Source organism: Notamacropus eugenii, chromosome 1 (genome assembly GCF_028372415.1).
Source record: "Notamacropus eugenii isolate mMacEug1 chromosome 1, mMacEug1.pri_v2, whole genome shotgun sequence".
NCBI lineage: Eukaryota > Metazoa > Chordata > Mammalia > Diprotodontia > Macropodidae > Notamacropus > Notamacropus eugenii.
In genome coordinates, this window is record NC_092872.1 from 517,306,711 (window position 1) to 517,329,499 (window position 22,789).

General features: G+C 41.6%; 1 protein-coding gene and 1 long non-coding RNA gene across 4 annotated transcripts in view; one reads left to right on the top strand and one right to left on the bottom strand.

The window, feature by feature from the left end:
• Positions 1-13,870, bottom strand: part of LOC140520005 (uncharacterized) — a 51,348-nt gene extending 37,478 nt beyond the window's left edge. The window contains exon 1 of the long non-coding RNA XR_011972355.1: positions 13,107-13,870. This is a non-coding gene — a long non-coding RNA (uncharacterized lncRNA). The remainder of the gene's footprint in view (positions 1-13,106) is intronic.
• Positions 13,871-13,983: 113 nt separating this feature from the next.
• The window catches only part of B4GALT5 (beta-1,4-galactosyltransferase 5), an 89,353-nt gene continuing 80,547 nt past the window's right edge, over positions 13,984-22,789 (top strand). For 2 of the 3 annotated variants that reach the window (XM_072633582.1, XM_072633584.1), the window contains exon 1: positions 13,984-14,240. In XM_072633582.1, the coding sequence (XP_072489683.1) occupies positions 14,129-14,240 (112 nt within the window). In that variant the 5' untranslated portion in view covers positions 13,984-14,128. Of the gene's footprint in view, positions 14,241-15,023; positions 15,108-22,789 lie in introns of those variants that run through there. The other variant, XM_072633586.1, reaches the window with a different exon arrangement.

Consider the following 22,789-nt stretch of genomic DNA (forward strand, 5'->3'; position numbering starts at 1 on the left):
TCTGGCCTTAGGTGTTTATTAGCTATGTGACCTTGAGCAAATCACTTAACCCTGATTACCAAAAGAGAAAGACAGAGAGACAGAGAGAGAAAGAGAGTGGGAGGGAGAGAGAGAGAGAGAGAGAGAGAGAGAGAGAGAGAGAGAGAGAGAGAGAGAGAGAGAGAGAGAAAGAGAGAGGGAGGGAGGGAGAGAGAGATGATTGGAAAGCCTCGACTCCCTCTCTCCCCTAGCCCTTTGGGTAGATCCTTTGAGTTGGATTTCTAGGAAGACAGGGACAAGAATAAGATTGGATGGAAAGGCCAAAGAGGTGTGATATGTATCATAGTAGGGAAAAATCATATTGATGAGCTCACAGATTCACTGGAGTCTTAGAATCTTTTATCTTATCCAACAAATGTATTTTCAGTACCTGATGTGGGCAGAGCATTGTGCTGGGCTGCAGTAACACACAATAACACACAAAATTTCTATCTTCAAGGAGTTTATATTTTAACTAAACAATAGAATGAGCATAGAACATAGAATATTAGGGCTAGAAAGAGCCCTAGAACATGGAATATAGTAGGTCAGAGGTAGAAAGGACCTTCAGGTGATAAGATCATCAGAATTTGAGCTTCATGGAACCTTAGAGTTCCAGTCTGATATACGCACTTTGCGGATGAGGATAATAGCTTCATAGATTTAGAATTGGAGGGAACTTTACGGGTCTTTGAGTCCAGTCCTCTCATTTTGCAGATGAGAAAACTGATCCCCAGAGAGATTATAACTTGCCCAAGGTCACATTGGTAGTAAACAGCTTAGAACATAGCATTTCAGAAGAATGGAACTTATGGATAATAGAATCTAGTCTGCTAACCTGTATTCTAAACACCTACTTTGTATCTGTCCAGTGCTCTGGCACCATACCTAGGAAGGAGAAGAGCAACTTATCTAACAGGAAGAGCTAGTTCCAAAGTATAGAAGAACTCATATTTCTAGGTAGCTTCAATTTATCAAGTTTTATTACAGCTAAAAATGGAGAAGTTTCTCCAGTTCTCTTCCAGAAGGCTGACAGTGGACAGAGATGTAGGCCTGTGTATCAATCACCAACAATGAAGTGTGAATGAGTTTATCAGCTCCTATACAAGGCACTGATTTTGATGGTGGAAGAGACATGAGGAATTATTCCAAGGACATATCAAAGGGCACAGTAAGAGGGTTGGTTCATCAGAAATAAAGTTTGTCAACTCCTCAATTTTCCAAGGGACTAGCCCTGCCTCTCTGACCCTGGTTGAGAAGTCCAGAGCACTGAGTTTCTCCTTGGGTAGAGTCCCTGCCCAGTCTGATATGCCAGGTTTTCCATAGAAAGCAGTAGCTGTAGGTAATAAAACACTGGTCGAATCAAAATCTCACTTTTCCCCTGGCCCTGCTCTGCCCTGGCCAGCTCAACCTGTGTGGAAGAAAGGGGAGATTAGCTGGAGTTCCTTGGGCTATCAGGGTGCCCCAGGAACTATATCTTGCTTTTACAAAAAGTAAGCCATCTATTGCTTGTCAGACTACTGCCTTCTATACAGGCAGCCATAGCAACCTGTAAAAAGAAAGAGCTAAACTACTGGAATGAATCAGAAAATGTTAGAACCAGAGGAACCTTATAAACAGCCTTCAAACTACCTAATTTTTTGCTGTTATTGTTCAGTCATTTCAATCATATCTGACTCTTCATGACCCCATTTGGGGTTTTCTTGTCAAAGGTACTAAAGTATTTTGCCATTACCTTCTTCAGCTCATTTTACAGATGAGGAAAGTAAGGCAGAAAGGGGTTATGTGACTTGCCCAGGGTCTTGTAGCTAGCCAGCATCCAAGAGCGGATTGAACTCAGGTCTTCCTGACTCCAGGCCCAGTGCTCTATCCTCTGTGCCACCTAGCTGCCCAGTTGATTTTATTCCTAGGGCAACTCATCATGGGTCTTCTGACCCATCCTAATGGCCTGGAATGTTTGGGACAGTCAATGCATATTTTATATTTTTATACCCTCTCCAGTTTGGGTACATTTGGTACATAAATGCAAGAGTGTCACTCATCTCTTCCTAGTTCTCTGCAGGAAAAACAGAATGTTAAAGTTTGGCAGTACCTTAAGGCATCATTTCCCTGTTTTTTCTACAGATACATAAGGTCTGTCTTTCTGGCCTCTGTAAAACACAGAGTAAAGGTCACCTAGGCACCTGGATAGGCTGAAACATCAAACAGTGATTGCTTATCAGACTGTAGGTTGGAGTTTATGAAGGTGACCCCCATCCTGCTCTGTGATCGCGTGATAGACTAGAGCAGAAGAGGGCCAAGGCTAAGCCATTCCACCTGCTTTAGACCTGCTTGCATCGCCCCAGCCCTAGCAACCCTAACAACTTGTCCACAGTGAAGGAAACACTAGGGCAAATTGCACTTGGACTGGGCTCAAATCAAGCTAAGTCCTTTTCATACGTGATCCTTCTTTATCAAGAGACTCTATGTAAACTTGAACATTATCTCACTCCTCAGATTTAACAGAAGTCCAGGTCTGTGTAGGGCAAATTTAAAGCAATAGCCTTCCAGTCTCCAGGTGTTGGAACACTTCTGGGAGTAGGGTTTCGGGACATGTCATAGGGCCAACAAGATTGCTTAAGCTTCTCATTTCAGTGTATCCTTCAATAAAAATGTTGGAAACAACAACAAAATAGAGAGTTAGCCTAACCCCTTCCTTTGAAAGAGGAAAAAGCTGCAACCCAAGAAAGGAAGTGACCTGTCTAAGGTTATATAGTGATTTATTGGCCAAGTCAAGACTAGCTCTCAGGTCAGGATACTCCCCAAGCCTAGGAATCTGTAAGAGTTCTTTTTTTCAACCTGGGATGTAGTTGTGGTAGAGATGGACATGGGAAGGAAAACATCGTAGGATCACAGACATAGAAGTAGAAGGGACCTTAGCCATTTAATCTCCTCATTTTAAAAATGAGGAGGCTGAGATCCAAAGAGGGTAAGTGACTTATTGAAGTCCACAAAGAGAATAAACATTAGGGTTGAGATTTAAACACAAGTCCTTAGATTCTAGAACCAATGTTTTTCCATTATACCCAACAGTATAGAATCCTTTGAATAGTTCCTGCCTTGCGCCATTTTCAGGGCTGTATTGAGTATTGAATGTGACTGTGAAGGTACTAAAAAAACCCACTACTTTTATGATCATCCTAATAATCTCAACGAACGTAAGCCAACAATCCACCACAATAAGGGGGGAACCCCTAATGTAACAATATAATCAGAACTATTGACACTAGAATGCACAATTTAGCAAAATAATAATAGTTTGCATCTCCTCTCAAAGCTCTATAGGTTTGTTTTTACATAAGTAGCTCACATGTATGTTGTTCTGATTCTGTTTTCTTCCCTTTCCCTCATTTGGCATGTCTTTCCAGCTTTCTTTATAGTACTCAATTTGAATGGACAAATATTCCATCACCTAGAACATTATCTCTTCAATGAGATCCCCAATCTTCAAAAGAGATTGGCTCAGTCATACAAACAACAAAAAAAGAAGAGAATGAAAAATGTCCCAAGAATGCCTCTTGTCTCAACTGTGCTATGTGGTTGGATATTCTGTCAATGGGCAAGAAACTGAGAGCCCTCTCCAGTTGTCCTGATCTATATCTTGCCACTAGACCCAGATGGCACCAGAGGAGAAAGTGAGGCTGGTGAATTTGCACAGTCCTCCCTCCCTTAAATTCAATTCATTTGCAAGTCAAGACATCACCTTCCTGATGTCATGGTCCTCTTTGAGAATGAAGGACAAACCACAAGAAACTAGACTGATTTGAATAGGAGGAAGAAGCAGTGGGATACAATCAAAAGAACCCTGGATTGATGCTCGGGGCTGGGGGAGTGTCAGAGGACCTGGGTTCAAATTCTACTTTTGACTTTTCCTACCTGTGCAACTACCTTGTACAGGTCATTTAACTTTCTTGGACTTTAGTTCCTTATCTGGGTAATGATGGGGGTTGAATAAATGGCCCTGAGTAATGTATCAAAAAAACAAGAAGCTGAGATTCTTCTCCTTTTTGTGCACGTCTTTGGCAGTCTGGGGAAGCCTATGGATTCCCCAGAATAATGCTTATTTGCCTACATTTATAACAGAAGGAAATGTTCAAATTCAATTCTAGGTTAGCAAAAACAAAGATGTAATTTTTTCCCCCATCTAAGTTCACAAACCCCCTGAAATCTCTTTATGGACACTTTGTGGCTCTGGAAAACCCGGGGTAACAAAACCTGATCTAAAGTGAGTGATAACAAACAGACAACTTGAGAACTGCATTAGTATCCTCAAAATCTGAAAAGAGCCTAGAGAGAAGCCTCCAAGGCTTTGGGAGGGACATGGATAGGAAATGCGGATGAGAGGGCAGGGGATGGTGTTAACCGTGCCAGTGAGAGAGTGTCCACATCAGGGATATCAAAGATTTAAAAAAGGATTGAATATACTGCAATTTGTTCAGTCCTCCTCCAATTTTTGGACATTTAGAGGACTTGATAAAGACTTGTGAACTGACTATGGCTTTTCTCCTTTAATACCTTAGTTCCTATTTCTCTGTGCTGGGCATGAAAATAGAAGTTAGGGAAGCCTAATGAAGCCTAGTCTTTTTTTTTCCTTGTTGGTGAAATCTGTTCTTCTGGGGCCTAGTGGGATGAGTAGGAGAACAGGAGATACACATGAAAGAAAGAGAAGGAACAGCTGTTGTTCTCTTACTGACATCACGGCAACTTCTGATTTCTCCCAGACACCTGTGAGCAGCAGAGCTGTTTGAACAAAATGAATCCCTGTGCTGGAATGATTGGCCCTGGCGCCAGTCTGGTGGCTGGAACAGGTGATATTTTAAGTACATCATCCCTCAGAAGTGACACTATTTTTCTATCTGAGGCTTTGGATCAGGAGAGAGCCCTGTTCCAGTATTTGAAAGTCATTGCTCCATTTGTGTGAACTTGGCACTGAGGATAGGCAGCAGGTGGCTGGAGGGCAGAATCCCCTCATCATACCACAAACCCACCCTGGAAGCCTTTGTTCTCCTCTCTCCAATCACATCTGGTTGGCTAAGCTACCCAAGAGTCCTGGTTATAGAAACAAAGGATGATACTACTATAGGGGATCTCATATTATAATATTGTAATATAATAGAATATCTCATATTATGAGCAGAATAGCTTATATAGTACATGGTAGGCTTCATTTCACTTGATCTTTGCAATGACTCTGGAAGGAGGGGTTATTTTTATTTTGCATTTTACAGATGAGGAACCTGAGATAAAGAGAGGTGAGTAATTTTCTCAGGGTCATATAATGAGTAAGTGACTGAGGTAGGAGTTCACCTCAGAGCTTCCTTATTGCAAGTCCAATGCCCTATCCATTACAGCACCTGGCTGCTATAAGTACTTAGAATGACAGAGCAGTAAGAAACCTTTCATGAAAATCATAGACAGATTTAGAAGAGATCTTAGTAGGAAAAGGGAAGGGGAAAAGAGAAAAGCATTTATATAGTGCCTACTGTGTGCCAGGTACTTTACAAATATTATCTCATTTTATCCTCACACCAACTCTGGGCGGTAGGCGCTGTTATTATCTCAATTTTACAACTGAGGCAAACAGATTCAGTGACTTGCCCAGGGTCACACCACTTACTAGTGGTAAGTGTCCAGTAAGTACCTGAGGCTGAATTTGAACTCAGCTCTTCCTGACTCCAAGTCCAATTTGCTATCCATTGTGCCACCTGGCTGCTTTTAAAAATCACATTCTTTCCAAATGTGCACAGGAAGCCCCTTTGCTGCTCAGTCTCCCAACCTACACTCAGACTACCAGGTTGGACCTCAGAACACTGCTGCTACTTCTACCTTCAGGTTAACTCTAAGTGGTTGAGGTGGTTTTCTATTCTTGTAGCTAGTAAGTCTTCATCTGTTTTTCTCCAATATCAGTAACCAATTGATATCTCCCTATTATCAGTTTTAATAAATTGATATCAAGTAGCTTTTACAAAGGGAGTTATAGCAAGGACTAATTGTATAAAAACATTCCAAACTGGGAGCCCATTTGCCTTTCTATATACCTCCCGCCCTGAGTGTGAGAGACAGTGAAAGTTAAATTTCTGCAATAAGTTATTGTTAATTGAAGAAGTCATTGAGAATAAGTTAGATAATGAATAAGGCCAGTGGATGGTAGGTGAACTCAACCAATCAAAAGACAGACAATGGCCTTCAGAAAATTACAAAGTTTTTGATAAAGGAACCAAATCTACAGCTAGCTGGAACTAGCTAAGAAAAATGACCTAGAGTTACCTGGAAAAGGCTTTTCTTCACTGTGCTTGTTTAATGAACTTCATGTATATAAGCAGACACATCCCACATGAAATTATCCCTCCATTTTCTGATCACGGGTCCTATGTTAGAGTATATTTGGGAGGGGGGAATCATACCAAAGGGGGTTACATAAGGGCATGTAGAGAAGATGGTGACTTAATGGAGAGTGGACCAATCCGTCTCCTGGTGGGAGGATCTGTCTTGAACTAACAGTATATAGCTCATCTTGCTTCTGTATTCAGTGCTCCCTCCTCCTGAAAAGAGCATGGGGCCCACTTTGGCCAAAGTGATCAATTCCTCTGAACTTTGCTGCAATAAATTTTACTTGATACCTTATTAGTGTCAAGAGTGTTTCTAACATGGGGAAAGTAGGCTCAAACTTTAAGTGGTTTTTATAAAACATCCCACCCCCTAGTTTGAGGGGAGTATTTCCAGTTCTTTTTTCCCTTCTTGGAGTCCCCACTAGTTTTACTTGTGGGTGAAGTATAATCTTGCTTGTAAGGCATAAAGTTCTGGTTGCAGGGTCAATTCACTTCTGGGCTGGGGCAAGCACCTTGCTCCTCAGGGTTGGCTCCTTATTGAACTTCACTACTGCTAGTACACTACTTCAGGTGCTGGCAGACTCTGCTAGCTGTTGGACCTCTGATGGTTCTTCCATACCATCTCAGATACTCATTCACCAGAAGATTGGTAAAGAATTGGTAAAGAATAAATACAGTGGAGACAGAAGCAACAGAATCATCATGTGTTCGAAGACGTCATCAGTGTGCTTTATCTGCCAAATGTGATCATGACTACATGATTTTTAGCCAGAAGATACTGCAGACATCCTGAGGACCAGGCTCTCCTTATTCAGTCTGCCTATTACACGAAACTATTCCTTCCTTTTCTCTACTCATCCCTTGAAATAGAGTAGAAAGGAAAGAGGGAGGAGGGGGAATAAAGCAGTTTAGTAAAACTAAGTAACACCTGAAAACCCCCAAAAGACTAAATGACAAAAAAAATACCAAATGAAGCGGATCGTGTAATATAATGTTCCCTACTTTCCAAAGAAGTAAAGAAAATACATTTTATTTTCTAAAAAGTCAGGTTTGCTCATTATAGTTACACAGTCTTCATGGGTTTTCTTTGTTGTTTCTTGTTTTTTCCATTTGTATTATAATCTTGGAGCAGAACCTCGGAGAGCTGAGTTTGTGCCTAATTCATCTGCTGTGGTTAAATTTATACTTTTCTTTACTGGAAGTCCCTTTTTAATGTAATTATCTGGCTGATGGCAGTATTTTCTGTGGGTGTGAGTATCTGTGATGATAGGTATAGGCAGGTGCTTATGTTGGATGTATGGTCTATTCTAGGCCCTTTTTTACCTTCTGCTTGGAATCTAGTAATAACCTTCTAATTGGTTTCCCTTCCTTGGGAGTCTCTTTTTCCATCTAGAGAGCATGCTATCACAAGTCTTCTTGATAACTCTCTTGACTTAAAACATCATTTTCTTCCCTACTTTGAAAATCTCCCTATTTTCTACAGTGTAAAGTATAAACTCATAAGCATTCAAGGCTTTCTAAGATTTGGCCACATTTTATTAGCCAACCTTACTTTCCCTTCTTTTTTCTAACATAAGCTACTTGCCCATTCAGGGCAATCTCCTTATTGGCCCCCCAAAATTCAACCTTTATTCCCTTTGTAAGTTTTGTGTCATATCATTCTTGCCTGATATGCCTTATCTCTTCTCTTCCATTTTTCAAAGTCTACTCATCTTTAAAACATTTTTTGCAATGAACAAAAATCTATTTTTGCTCCCTACCTGCCTTCTCCCCACAGTGGGAGAGGAAGGAAAAAAGAACCTTTATAAACAAACACACATAGTGAAGCAAAACAAATTTCCACATTGGTCATGTCAAGAAAGTAGATACCTCATTCTTCCTACTGAGCCCATCACTTCTCTGTTAGGAGGTGAGTAACATGTTTCATCATGAGTCCCCTGGAACTATGGTTGTTGCATTGGTCAGAATTCTGAAGCCACTCAAAGCTGTTTTTATAGTGCTGTTATTGTTATATAAATTTTCCCATTTTCACTCATTTCACTTTGCATCGGTTTATATAAATCTTCCCAGTTTTTCTTATAGCACAATGTTTTGTTATGTGTCATATACCATGATATAGTCATTCCCAAACATATGGTTATCTGTTTAGTTTCTGATTTTTGCTACCAGTAAAAGAGTTGCTCTAAAAATTTTATACATTTTAAATATTTTGTAGATATATTTTACACATTTTTATATATGTCTTTCTCTTATCTCTTTGGCCTATAGGCCCAAGTGTACCCCAACTTTAAGGCTCTGCTCACATCTCATCTCTTCCAGGAACACTTTGTAAATCACTTAAGCCAGAAGTTTACAAAATGCTTTTCTCACCAAAATGCAGTGGGGTAAGTAGTACAGGGATTACTATCCTCATTGTCTTCAATATTTCAAAAAAGTCCATGATCTCCTCAGTTTGGATATTCCCTCTGTTTTAGTATGAAGATGCCTTAGTAAATGGTTTCATAGAATCGTAGAAATATGCGATGTTGAGTTGAAAGGAACTTCAACCATGGAGCAAACTATTCATCACCTGGTGACCAATCTCTAGTTTGGTGGGGTGAATGGGGGTGAGGTTCTCTGTCTTTTGATTGGCTTGTATTCATCCTTCTTTGCCAAAGAAGACCACACCATCAGAGAAATGATGACATGACTTGTATGTGACTTTGTTTTGAGTGAGGGAGAGCTGTGCAAGTTCCCCAGCCTCATCTTTCCTCCACAGCCATCTGAATCCAGTGACCAGATATTCATCAGGATGACTGGAGATGACCCAGGATGCACTGGGAGACCTTGGGCCCTTTAGGCCAAGGTCTTTGCAGATATTCACTTAGGGTGAGGTAATGCCCATTCATTGAATAGGTCTGTTTAAGAAGTGGCCAGGGCATGGCCCCTTTACAAGCTGGGAGGGAAACAGCAATAGTTACTATTGATAATCAGTCTAAAGCCAGGAGTGTCCTTAGACAGTGGACACACACACACACACACACACACACACACATGATTCTCAGGTTCATACTGGTCTTTTTAGCTTGGTTGGACTCACCAGAGCTTGAAATATGTTGGCAAAACCTTCAAGAACTCATTTCTTTATTTCAATGAGCAATAGGAGGGAGATTTGAGTGGAAAAGCCCTATTTTATAAAAGATAAATAGGATGCCCAACATCACACAGTTATTAAGTGTCAATGCTGAGAGTTGGATGCAGAGCTTTTGATTCCACATCCAGGATTTTCCCCTATCCTACACTGTAATATGGCACAAAGCGACACTGGGACCCCTGTAGCAGATCTGTAACAGATATAGATCAGTTATTTGTGTGCACTTCTATAGATTTGCTTTTCAGAATTGCATATTTTTGCCCAGATTCACTCAATAGACATTCCTTAAGTGCTTCTTGTTCCAGGGCAGTGAGCTAGGTCTGGGAGGACAGAGGATGTAGTGGTTAGAGTGGTGGACTTTGAGTGAGAAAGACTGGAGTTTGAATCTTCCCCCAAACACCCTTGGAGTGATCCTGGACATTTAGTTTCTAAATAAACTTAACTAACATTTAGTTATTTAGGTCATTTAGTCTCTCTCAGCCTGTTTCCTCTTCTAGAAAATAAGGATAATAATATCACCTACCTCAAAGTGTTGGTATGAGGATAAAATGAAATAATAGATATAAAGTGCTTTGCAAACTTTAAAGCTGTATATAGATATTAGCTATTATGAAATGAAATAATCCTTCCTTACAAATTTTTTTCACATCTTGCTGTTTCTACATTTGACATCTTCTGATTTCCTCTTTCCACTCAGAGAACTAGCCCTTAGCTCAAACTCTCATCACTTCTACATGGACTATTGCTATTAATTGCTTTTCCTAAGTCTTCTCTCCCTATTCCAGTCCAGCGCACACACTGCTGCCAAAGTGATTTTCCTGAAGTGCAAATCTGATAGTTTTACTCCCCTATTCAATCACTCCAGCAGCTACAATGAGCAAATATGAACTTTTTTTGCTTTCTAAAGTCCTTCACACCCTAACCTTTCTTTCCAGTCTCCTTGGTCATTACTCTCACATTATTCTTATACTTTTTAATCCAGACAAAATGGCCTTTTCTCTGTTCCTCACAAATGACACTCATGTCCCCTACTTTTGCGCTAGCCATCGTACATTCCCCCTAAAATTCCTTTCTTCCTCTGAGATTCAGTTTAGGCGCCATCTTCTGCTTGAAGCTTTTTCTCATTCCTTCAACTACTATGGTCATTCCTCCCAAATTTGTTGTTCAGTCATTCAATCCTGTCCAATTCGTTGTGAACCCCTGGACCAGTGGTCCATGGGTTTTGTTTCTTTTTGGCAAAAAGGCTGGAGTAATATGCCATTTCCTTCTCTAGTTTTATGCAGGCTGGGGTTAAGAAACGTGCGTAGTCATACAGTTAGTAAGTGCCTGAGGTCATATTTGAACTCTGGTCTCTCTGACTCCAGCCCAGTGCCCTATCCACCGAGTCACCTAGCTGCCCAAACATAGTTCTTTATTTTTCTTCTTTTTTTGGAAGGTGGAGACAAGGCAATCAGGGTTAAGTGACTTGCCCTAGGTCACATAGCTAGTAAGTGTCAAGTGTTATGAGAGTGGATTTGAACTCAGGTCCTCCTGCTCCAGGGTCAGTGCTCTATTCATTGAGCTACCTAGCTGTTCCCCAAACACATTTATATGTAAATATCTGTTGTAGTTGCTCAGTCTTGTCCAACTCTTTGTGACACTGTAAACCATAGCATGCTAATATGTTCCAATATTGTCCATACTGTCCTTGGCAAAGATGCCAATAGTTTGCCATGTCCTTCTTCAGTGGATTAAGGCAAATAGAGGTTAAATGACTTGCCCACCAGCTATTAAGTGTCTATGTCCAAATTTGAACTCGGGTTTTGCTGACCCCAGGTCCGGCGTTTTATCCACTGAGCTACTTAGCTGCCTCCTTCCCTTCCAAATTATCTTGTATTCAACTACTTTGTATATATTTATTAATTTTATATTTGTGCTGTATATATGTATTGCAAGCATATACAATACACATATGCATATGTTCAAATACATTTTATGTACACATACGCTTGTCTCCCTTATTAGCATGTCAGGTCCTTTTGAATATGGAACAGGCCATTCTTTGTACTTTCATTCTCAGATTGGCTCATAGTGGGCAATCAATATAAAGGCTGATTGATTTAAGGAACTAAAAGTCTAGTTACAATCTAAGACATCAATACTATTAACAAAATTACACAATATTGCATGCTACTTGCTTGAGAGACGTGTAGTATTCAATGTAGAGTCTAAATCTAAAGAAAGTTTTAGGAAGATTCTGGAGCATTTCTTGCCCTGTATAATTTTAAGGGCAGCCTACACTTTCAAGTTTATCTCTTAACCAAAGGGATAAAGCCTGAACTGGGAAAACCTCTCTCTCTTCTCTGAGCACATCTTTTAGTGCTGATGCTGACAGCAACAAATAAAGATGACCAAACTTTCTGGAGGTCATTGGCATTTGTTGAGCAAGCCTGGCTTACACTATGGTAAGCCTCCAGAAATGCAGTGAGCATAGTGTCACTGATCTGGAGAGCAAAGAGAGGTTGAGTCCATAGAATATCACTAGAATAGCAAGGACCTTTAGAATACAGACCACAGAATACTAGAACTGACAGAGTCTTTAGAACATGTGTGTAGGAAGGAATATAGAATACCAGGACTGGACTGGTCCTTAGGATATTGAACCCTAAACCTGAAATGGGCCTTAGAACAATGAATATCAGAGCTGGAAGAGCCCATAAAGATCATTTAATACCACAGTCTCCTATTACAGATAGGGAAACTAATCCAGATTCAGAAAGTTCCTCACCTAAGGTGACTCAGTGAGGCGATGACGATTAGAATTCCCAATTACACCACACTATCCCTTCTGTCATTCTGGAGTTTTTTCTCTGACTCAGTTATCCCACTGCCTGAGAGGTCAAGGAATACCTCCGGGATTCAGGGAAAGTCTGTTCTCTCTCAGATCACAGTCATTTCATTGTAGTTTATTCATCTGTCAAGCAAGCATAATACCTGCCTTACCTGTCTCTCAGGGTTGTTTTAATCTAGGAAGATCATGGACATGCAAGTGTTTAGAGAAAATATAAAGTATTTTACAATAATTGTGCCTCTTATTTGTATGGCATTTTAAACTTGCGAAGTGCTTTCTGCACATTATCTCCTTTTACCTACACAACCTGAGCGGAGGAAAATGTTGAATTGTGTATTCCTATTTTACAAAGTTAACTCGCCCAAGGCCCTGTAAAGTGACTTGGAACTCAACCCTGGACTTCTGCCTTACAAAACAGTGCTCCAGTGTCTTTCCTCGGTTTATTATTTACAATGTATCTTTGTATCTATACAGTTATTTTCCTGTTTCTGCCTCCCATTAGCCTGTGAACTCCTGGACAGCCGGGGTTGTCTGCTGCACTTGCCACATAGTAGGGCTTAATAAATACGTACTGATTGACGTTTGAATGTCTTTTAATTACAATCTGATTTCTCACGTGGCGTCATTAACCTATTATGGAATGCACAGACGTGTTTGAAAAATGCCTAGGACGCGGTTATCAGCACATTTTAAATAACATATTGATTGCACAAGTTAAAATTCAAGACCACGCTTATCGTGAAACTCGTCTACTCACTGCAGTTAAAGAAGCCGCTAAGAGCCCTCAATAAATCCCTTTTCCTTGGCAGCCCTCGCTGCTCTGCTGCATCCGGCCCCACGTCCGAGGCTGTGCTGGTACTTAACGCGACCTTTGGTTCTGGGCTGTCACGCCCTGGTCGCGAGGCTCGGTCCTCCGCGATGAACTGTACGCTCGGTGCGGGCTTAACCCGAGCCAGCGGGGCTGTACCTCGGGCGGGCGCACAGGGTGGTCAGGATCCGGTCATTTGGTGACGCTCCCTGACCGTCCCCCTCACCCCCTCCGGCAGCGCAGGGGAAGGGGTAGTGGGAAAGAGCCGGGAAACATTCCCCCTACGCTGACGGCTTCTCATTCACCTTCTGATTAGAAGGCCCCACCTCCCTCCATTCCCCCCCACCCTCCCCCAGGTCCCCGAGCCCAGAGGATGGGCGCTGAAGGAAACGTCCGCGGGTTAGGCTGGGAGGCCGGTTAGCCCCCAGCCCCGAGTGCCGCAGTGGACGAGGAACAGGAACGAACTTTGCAGACGGCCCCTTGGTCGCGGGGTGGGGTGGGGGGCGCCCGCACTCGGGAAGCGCCTTTGAGCGACACTCCCTGGATCGCGGCAGTGGGGTGGAGGGGGTTAGGAGGAAGGAGGGGCGGAGGAGGAGGGAATAGAGAGCCGGAAGGGAGGGTGAGTAAGCGCCGGGGGACGGCACGGCCCCTGCGTGCCGCAGTCGGGGGCTAGAGCCCGAGAAGAGGAGAAGGGGAATTTAGTGACAGTGCCTCTGGGGACCTGCCCCCGGCCCGCCCCGGCCCCGCCCTCGCCGCTGCGCTCGCTCCGGGGCGGCTCGGGCCCCCGCCCCGTTCATGTGGCCCGGCCCGCGGCGGCCGGCGGCGGGGGCACGGAGCGGCCAGGAGGCGGCGGCGGAGGCGGCGGCGGAGGCGGAGGGAGAGGAGGCGGCCCCGATGTGAGGAGCGGAGCGCTCCGTCCGCCCACACCCGCCGTCCGGCCCGGCCCCGGCCCCCCTCAGGCCGGCTGCACCATGCGGAGCCGGCGGGGGCTGCGGCTCCCGCGCCGCTCGCTGCTCGCCGCGCTCTTCTTCTTCTCGCTGTCCTCCACCTTCCTCTACTTCGTGTATGTGGCGCCCGGGATAGGTAAGGCCCAGAGGCGGCTCCGCGCGTCTCCTTGGCAACACCACCCCCTCCGCGGCCGGCCCTCCCCGGGTAGCCGCGCCAACGGGCTGCCTGCGCGGAGCCCGCCCTCGAACCCCGCAGCCTCCCCGCCCCGCTCGGCCCCCGGAGCCCCGTAGTCCTTCCTTGTCTCCCCCTCAGCCTGACCCCCATCTCTCCTCCTCTTCTCCCGCACTCGGCTTCCTCTGCTCTCCCTGCTCCCTGAGTACCCCCTTCCTGACTCGGCCCCCGTCCCACTCGTCGGCTTCCTTTTCCTCCCCTCCTCTCTCTCCCGTCCTTTCTCCCTCTCCCCCCTTTCCTCCCTCCCCTCCTTAGCTCCGGTCCCTTTTCTCCCCAACATCCCTCTGTTCTCTTCCGACCGTTACCTTGCCGGAGGCCGGCCCTTCTCCTGAGCCCCTCCCTCTCCATCACCCCTCTGTCTTCCTAACCTTCTCCCAGCTCCAGCCTCTCACCCCCTCCTTTCCGATCTATTTTGAGCCGCCTGCATTGCTCTTGCTCTCCTGGCTTCCTTCTTCTTCCTCTCTCTCCCCCCGCACATTTCTCTACCCTTGCGCATTTGGCTGTCCCGCATACACGCGGACCTATGCCTCGGCCGGACCCCACCTAGGGGTACCCCAGGCACCTTGCCTCCTGCCCTCTATGGCCCTCCCCCCCACCACAAGGGCACACATCTTCCCGCCCTGTCCGGAGAGGCCTTGGCTTGTCCAGTTTCTCTCTGGGGAGTCCTACTTCCAGCCACATGGAGAAGTGACTGGTTCTTATCCGTGCCTCCCTCCTGCTCACCCTTCGGGCTGAGGTTATCAGTCAGCAGCATCTGCTGGGGTTGTGGAGGTGGGGCCTGGACCTGGGAGATGAGCTTGCTCTTGGGCTTGGAGAAGAGCCTCGGATGAACGAACCGAAGGGGAGAAGGGTGTTCATTTTGTCCTGCTGCTTTTTGGAAATTCGAGGCAGAAAACTTCAATTGTGTTTATTTAGGATTAGGTAGATCTGGGGAGACTTCTTTTAAATCATGCCCCTTAAACCGAATGCAAATTTACTAGAAAAGGATGAAAACCTTTTGTTGGAAGCAAAGCTTGTCCTTGAGAAAAGACTTAGGACCCCCTCCCCCCATGGGCACTTTCTAGTACTGAGAAGTGGACTTAGAGACACTGAGAGATTAGTTTGTGAACTTTGAGAAAAGGTTAGATCTGACTTTCTTAACTTCATGTTGAAAACTATTGTGGAAACTTTAAGATAATTTGATTTAGGATAGGAGGAAAATAGTGTTGGGGGCAAAAAAAGGGGGACCAGGAAGTGGTTGAGAATTAAAATGGGGAAACCATTTAGCTCTAGAAATGTTTTTTTTAGCACTATGGTATTTGGTGCTATCCTGTGTTGAATTATCAAACCCTGAACTAGCTGAATAGAGAGATTTCCAGCTAAGCAGGAGGTTCTCCCCCATTCACTTTTGAATAAAAGAAGCATATTTCACCTTATGGTTAATGTTTCATATTATCTACTGGGGATTATGTAAAAGGATGTGTGATATGTGTGTGTGCTTAGCTCTTGTGCTTTAAAGAACCCTTTGACGCTGTTCTGTGGAAGTAAAGTAGATGACATTAATTTGCTTTAGTAGGGTCAAAAGTGCTTTTTTATGGAAAAATACCCAAACATGGTGTGTTTTGGAAGAGGGGGGGAGGGAAAGGAAAAAGGGATATTTGCTGAACCAAAATTGCTGAGTAATTAGTGATACTAGTTGAGAGCAGGTATCAGTGTCCTATTTGGCTCTATTCATTCTGATAATCATATGAAATTTATTACAAAGGGAGATAGGCAGCACTATGTTCCCTCAACTTTTGTGTTCCATGTGGCACGTATTTCAGGTTGTGATATTTCGATCAGCCATATTAAAAAAAAGTTGATTGGAATCCCTGTTTTGTTTTAAAAGTCTGGAAACTAAATTCTTTGACAGAAATGTGACTTAAGATTGACTTATATTTCTTAACACCAAATTTTTGAGTTAACAGAATTAAAGTGGTTCTTTTTTATAAGGCGATGCATTTTAAAATTGTTCATGAATTGTCCTATATAGCTTTTAAGTGAGAAAAGATGCTAGTGTTGGATTAAAAAAAAAATCTTGACCTTAAAAGACTAATGAGTTGTTTAGAATTTTAATTCTGTTCATAGTACTGAAAGGTAAAAAGGAAAGATTGAAAAAGGTGTGCAAAGGCCTTTTGGTTTAAATCTAGCTAAATTTGGTTACTACATTGGGAGTTGTCATCAGGGACTTACGGCCTCAAATGTTCATTTTTAACATTATTCAACTGTTCTCTAGTGATAGGGTAGACACATTTTTTTAAAAGGATAAGATAATCTGGAGAAAGGAATTGAAAGGAGAGAATGGTAAACATTTTGGGAGTAAATGGCTTAAACTGCCCTTTAAAATTGATTTATGATGTGTTAAATTTACAAGTAATTATAATTAAGTTTTTTAGTATGGAATAAAGTGTCAAACTTATGGATTTATTTCTTTACTGGATTTTTGTTTTGCTGCTTCTTGTTTTTTCTTCTCAACACTTTTTTGGTTTTGTAGTCAATTCAAATATCTTTAATGGATACGGACTACTTATCTCCTCAGATGTGTGGTTCATGTGTTCAGAATGGGCAGATAAACTTAAGAATCACGTTAATGAAAACCTGTTGGTGCAGATGTCTTGGTTTGTGAATATGGTTGGGGGATAAGCAGAACTCCATTAAATTAACATCGAAGTTCCGAGATCTAACACCAACACTGTTATATGTGAGCCTGGGTCATATAGCCAGTTGAGACTTTTTACAATGTCATCTGTGAAATGGGAATAAGGAGATCTGCTTTCCTCCCAAACTTTTGTTGGGATGTAATCTAGTAAACGTGATCATAGAACACCAGATTTCTTACTTAAATACTGACACAGCATATTGAGCCATTTCTACTCCTAAATCTAGTTGAGTGTGTTTTCCTTAGTCAGGATGGTCTCTTTGGAGGTAAAGGGTATTTTTGGTTATTAAAAAAGAATTCATGTATAACGGTTTGAGACTGGTCAAAGTGACTCTGAAAGAAGATAATGGTTAGAATAGAATAGTAGTTAGATAGGGGGGAATATGTGCCTGTTATATACTGAGTGAGATAAAAGGAATTCTAGAGTTGCACATTATTTCTGAATGGGTATTTGACTATTTTAAAAGGTTAAACAATTTTCTGTTTAAAGACAATAAATCATGAGTGAGGGTTTTTTTTTTTTAGGGGGAGGGGAGTCTTGGGTTAAAATTTTTTTTTTAACTGTGTTAGGAGCCAAACACATTGATATTTAGCGCTTTTTGCCTCACATAGTATAATGAAATGACTCTTAGGCCCCCTGAGACTTAAGGAAGGATTGCATACATATAGTAAAGGTACTTTGCACTTTAAAAATGAGACTGACACTTAACATACATTTTTCTTACTCCTATTTGGCTGTGTCTTTAAAAGGTTGTAATTCTTAAGAAGAAAACTAAGTGACTTTTTCATAGCAATATATGATCTAATACAATGAGAGCTTCTTAATCCTACTGCTGGGCCATGATATTGTGTGATGTGTGTTGAGCTTACAGAATTTGAAAACTGTTAAAAGCAGAAAATCACATTTTAGAATCACTTGCAGTGATTCACAGTTTAGTTTAACAAACATTTAAGTGCTTACTATGTACAAGGCACATACTATCTGGGATACAAATATTAGGATACAAAAACAGAATTGAACTCCCTGCCCCTAGGACACTTAGAATACCATAGGAGATAAGATGCTACAAGTAACTACTATATAAAGTCTGACAGAGATATTTAAAAAGACTTTGTGTAGTAATGAAGGACTAACATAGATGGACTATTCAGCTAATAGGAATAACACATATGGTCTATTAGGAAGCTGAAAATTCCTTGGGTTGACTTTGGCCCGCTGTTTGGACAAAGGTGAAATCGTTAAACTTGGGAGCCAGGATTGCTGTAATTCAGTGGTGCTGCCTGGTATAGATTCAAAATATGAATAACAAAGTGCATTGAAAGAGGTTAGAGGAGAAGTTAGTTGGGGCATGGGTCCTACAGAATCAGTTATACCATGTGTCCCAAAAGTCTTAGTCGAGTTTTAAACTGTTAAGGTATGGTTCCAAAATGAGACCTGTCTAACCTGCCCCCTCCTTTTTTCCCCCATATAATTTATTTTTATGTCATCTGCTTGAAAGAAAGAAAAGTTGAATGGTTTTCCTTTAGAGAAAGGTTATCTTTTGAGAATATAGTGGTTGGAAAGAAGGCGGTATTAATTGGACTCTTGGTTCCCCGGATTTGCTGTGACTGGATGATTTTAAGCAGATCTTTTGACTTTGTTGTGTCTCCTCATTTGAGGCAAAAAGCCTCTAGCATAGCTGAACTTTACTCCTTGGGTAAATTGCCAGTAAATTATTGTCAGTCATTTAATGTGTAGTTTATATTTTTAAATAATTCTAATAAAGTATAACATATGCTTTGATGACCTACATACATCTAAATCATATAACATTGTCTATGATAGCTTGCAGAACTGTAAAACTCCATTAAATATAATGTGGGAACAGAAAAAAACCAACTTTTTTGGGTGGGAGGGGACAGGTAAAAAAATAAGGCCTGGAAGCCTCAGTTGTTTAGTTTATAAATGTTTTTTGGGAGAAGGGGAATGAAATATTTTTGCATCAAAAATCTTGTCTCTGCAAACTTTGTTTCAGTCATGCCGGTACAGAATCACTTCAGGTTGTAAAACCAAATGGATGCTTTTTCTTTTACCAAGAGAAGTTACCTATTTTGTGAATAGCTATTTTAAAAATAATGTGCTCGCATTTAGGGGTGAAATTCCTTTCTTGGGAAATTGTGCTAGAGTTGGATGATCTGTGAAAGTAGGTTTCCAAATAATATCAATTTCAGTTCTGGGCCTCATGGATTGGTTAGTATTTACTCTAATTCTCATCTTAAAATTAGAAATGGGATTAAATAGGTGATCTCTGAAGTCTCTTCTAGCTCTAAATCTATGAATTTAGATTTTATTCATAGATATGTGGGTGAGGAAATTAGGAGGAAGGGTTCTTTCGTTTCTAGGCTCTGTGCTAATTTCTGAAAGATTGGAAATTCCTTAGGGGTCTCAAGACAAATTGCTAAATTCCCAATTACTTGATTAAAAAAAGCTTTTAAAAAATTTTTATACTAAGAAAAGTGGGTTGGACACGCCTTGCCACAAGGGATAAACAAACACTATCTGACTGGAAATTAGTAAGGGAGGCAAATCTATGAGAGTAGGTCAAGGAAGCACTTAAAAGTGGTTGATAACATTGGAGCAAAGTTAAAGCATGATTTGAAGCCAATAGATGAGGTATTTGCATTAGGGAAGTTAATGACAGTTACCTCATCATGATGTGAACAAGGCATGCTTGCAAATTACCACAAACCCCATGTAGACTATGTGGTTCAATGAGCAGAGTTATCCATTGCTAACTGACAGTGTGTTCATACGTGCAGGTGTATCTTGACTTATGCAATAGGTCCCTGGAAAGTTGTTGGTAAATCTTTTTTATAAATTAAAGTAGGTGAGCTTTTTCTGTGAAGGAATTCTAGGGTAGATCCCTGTTCCTTGCCTCAGTAATGATTGCTGCCAGGGATATAAGGAGCACCTAGCATTATTAGAGCTGGAAGAGATTGTAGCTTTGTTACTTCAGCTTTTTTTCTTTACTTAAGAATTAGGAAACTGAAGCCTAAAGGACTTAAATAACTAGCCCAGGATTGAGAAGTATAAGCACTTGCAATCAAGTTGTGGAAATAAGATTAACCTCAGGAAAATTATTGATGCCAACTTAAATACTAAATTGTGTCATAGACTATAAGGGCCCTGGGATTTGAGAGAAGGAAAAAAAAAAAGATAGCACGTAGAGGAGGCTTCCTAAAGGAGAGTGGGAACTGGGTCTCGAGGCTGCACCAAACACGGGTGACTCCTTTTATAAAGCAATTGTTTCCAATTACTTTTTGGTAAATTTAGATTTTTCATACATTAAGTTTGCTTAAATTGACTGGCATGCCTGTGACATTCAGGAGCAGTGTGTTCAAACTCTGTCTGGACATAATCATTTGGACTTCATAGTCTTTCTTTGAAATGAATTGGAAAAATTACACTTAGATATAATTTTTCCTCTTTAAGATCTTTGGGGTGAGATGTCAAAGCTCCAAACTTTCTGCTCTGAAGTGTATCTTTTTTGATCATATGAGCTAGAAATTGAAAAGAAATCTCTTTTGGCTACTGCCAAGAAAGCACACCTTAAGTCTTTGGAATGTCTACCTTTTGAGCCCTGGGTGGGTGGATCCCTTTAGTTTTGCTAAAGCAACTCTTTTCACTTTAGTTCTTCCGTTTTGCTTAGCCTCAAAGAGATTATGCCTTAGCTCATGCCCTACCTCAGTCTTTCAGGTAAAGCTGGATGTTAAAATCAAATTAATTTTACCTTTTGACCTGAATACTGCCTTTGCTTTTATTCCAAAAAGTTTGAGGAGCTGGAAAGAACATTTTATTTATAGTCTCATCCCCTGCTGATCCTGTGAATTCATTGTTTCCCCAAGCCTGGGAATCACATTGAATAATTTAGAGTGCTGCCTCCTCTCGGATTTCCCTTTCTATTCCATTATTGTTAACTTGGGTAAGCAGTTATTAGAGACAGGATGGTGCTGCCATCTTCTCACCTTGTTACTGAAGTTAACAGCTAATTTCTAGAGGCTGAAAGATAGACTGGTCATTGTTTGGGAGGGGGTCCCTGAAACACATTTGTCAATATGAAGAAAACTACCATCAGACTATTAATAGCCTAGTTATCTATCACCTTCTGCCTTACCTAGCAGCACTTCTGAGCATGAGATGCAAAATAAAGATGATACTAAATGACCTCTAATTCTGATGCTTTCCCTCTGTTGGTCATTTCTCATTTATCCTATGTACGTATAGTGTGTTTATACATAGTTGTTTATATGGCTGTGCTTTACCTTTCTTTGTATCTTTGGCACTTAGCTCAGTGCCTGGCACATAGTTGTTATTGTTTTGGTCCTTTGATTTTTGAAGAGGACCAGTGACATCGGAGGGTGATGTCTTCATGCCTGAGTGAATTGGCTTTAAGTGAGGCAGAATTGCACGAAGTCATCAGCCTCCCTCTCTTTTCCAGAGTCATTGAAGTCCAGTGGTAAGACAGGACAGCTGTACAGTGGATGACCTTGGCATCTTTGATGTCTGACCAAATTCTAGACACAGTGCCCAATTCAGCCTCCTTCCTCTGTTGGAACAAAGTGTTCTCATCCGCCCATTCCATGAGGAATGGGGGTGGGGAAGTCTTAACGTGCTTGGGGTAGACATCCCCCTAATTCTCTAAAAGGTTTGAGGCCTGTCAGTTTCCTTCAACCTGGTTTAGCCAGTGTGCCAGGACAGTTTTATTGGGGTGTGGCTGATGCACATGCTAGAGCTTCTCTGAGTCACAAGTGAGAGTTGTGTGCCAGGTAGACACTGCAGTTGGTTGAGCAGCCCTGAAAAGGGCTTGGCAAACCTTCACGTCAGAGGTGGTGATCCTCCTTGAGCACCCCATACACCTTGGCACATGATAAGCATGTGATAAAAAAATTGACTGACTGAATGTAAATGTTCACATTTACATATTGCCTAATTTAGTTTTGAAAGTGATTTCCTCACAGTAATTCTGTGATGTAAGTAGGACAAATGCTATCCTCATTTGAGAAATGAGGAAGTTAAAGTCCCCCCTTTATGTGAAGCGTTACTGAGCTAAACTAGTAAGTAGTACCATTCTATCTCACCTCTGCTACTTTCACAGCACTTTCCCTTTCCCCCCCACTATGCCTCAAGGCAAGCAAGCAAAAATCGAAAGATAAGAACTTTCTTATTAATCAGCAAATAATAGTAGAAGAGAAGGCTTGGTTAAAATTTCAAGTCCTCTTCATTTTTTCTCCCTATGGCTGTGGTTGGGAAGTGGGTTTTCCAGGTCATGTTCAAGAATTAAAAACATTTATTTCAAATAAATCAAGAATGACTTATAAGACTATAAAATGACATACATTTTAGATTTTAGATCTAGTAGTTTGAGTTGAGGAGGGCTGCTATGCCCCCTTCCAATGATTTTTTAAAGTTCCTTTTTTTTTTTAAATTCCTTTTTTAAACAAAAGCTAAAACAGAGGTACGATCATTTTTATAAATTCTTTCTACCACATTTTAGTTAAATTCATTGAACAATTAGCAAGCATTGGTTAAATGCTTGTGTGTTCACTGCTTTTTGTGGTACCTCACAGTTTTATTGTGAAAAATCATAGGATTATGAATTTACAGCTGAAAGGGACCTTAGAAGGCATGGAGTCCAACCTCCCTCATTTTACAGAGGAGAAAACTGAAACGCAGAGAGGTCAAATTAACTTACTTGCCTGGGTCACACAACTGGGAAGTCTTAGAGATGGATTTCTG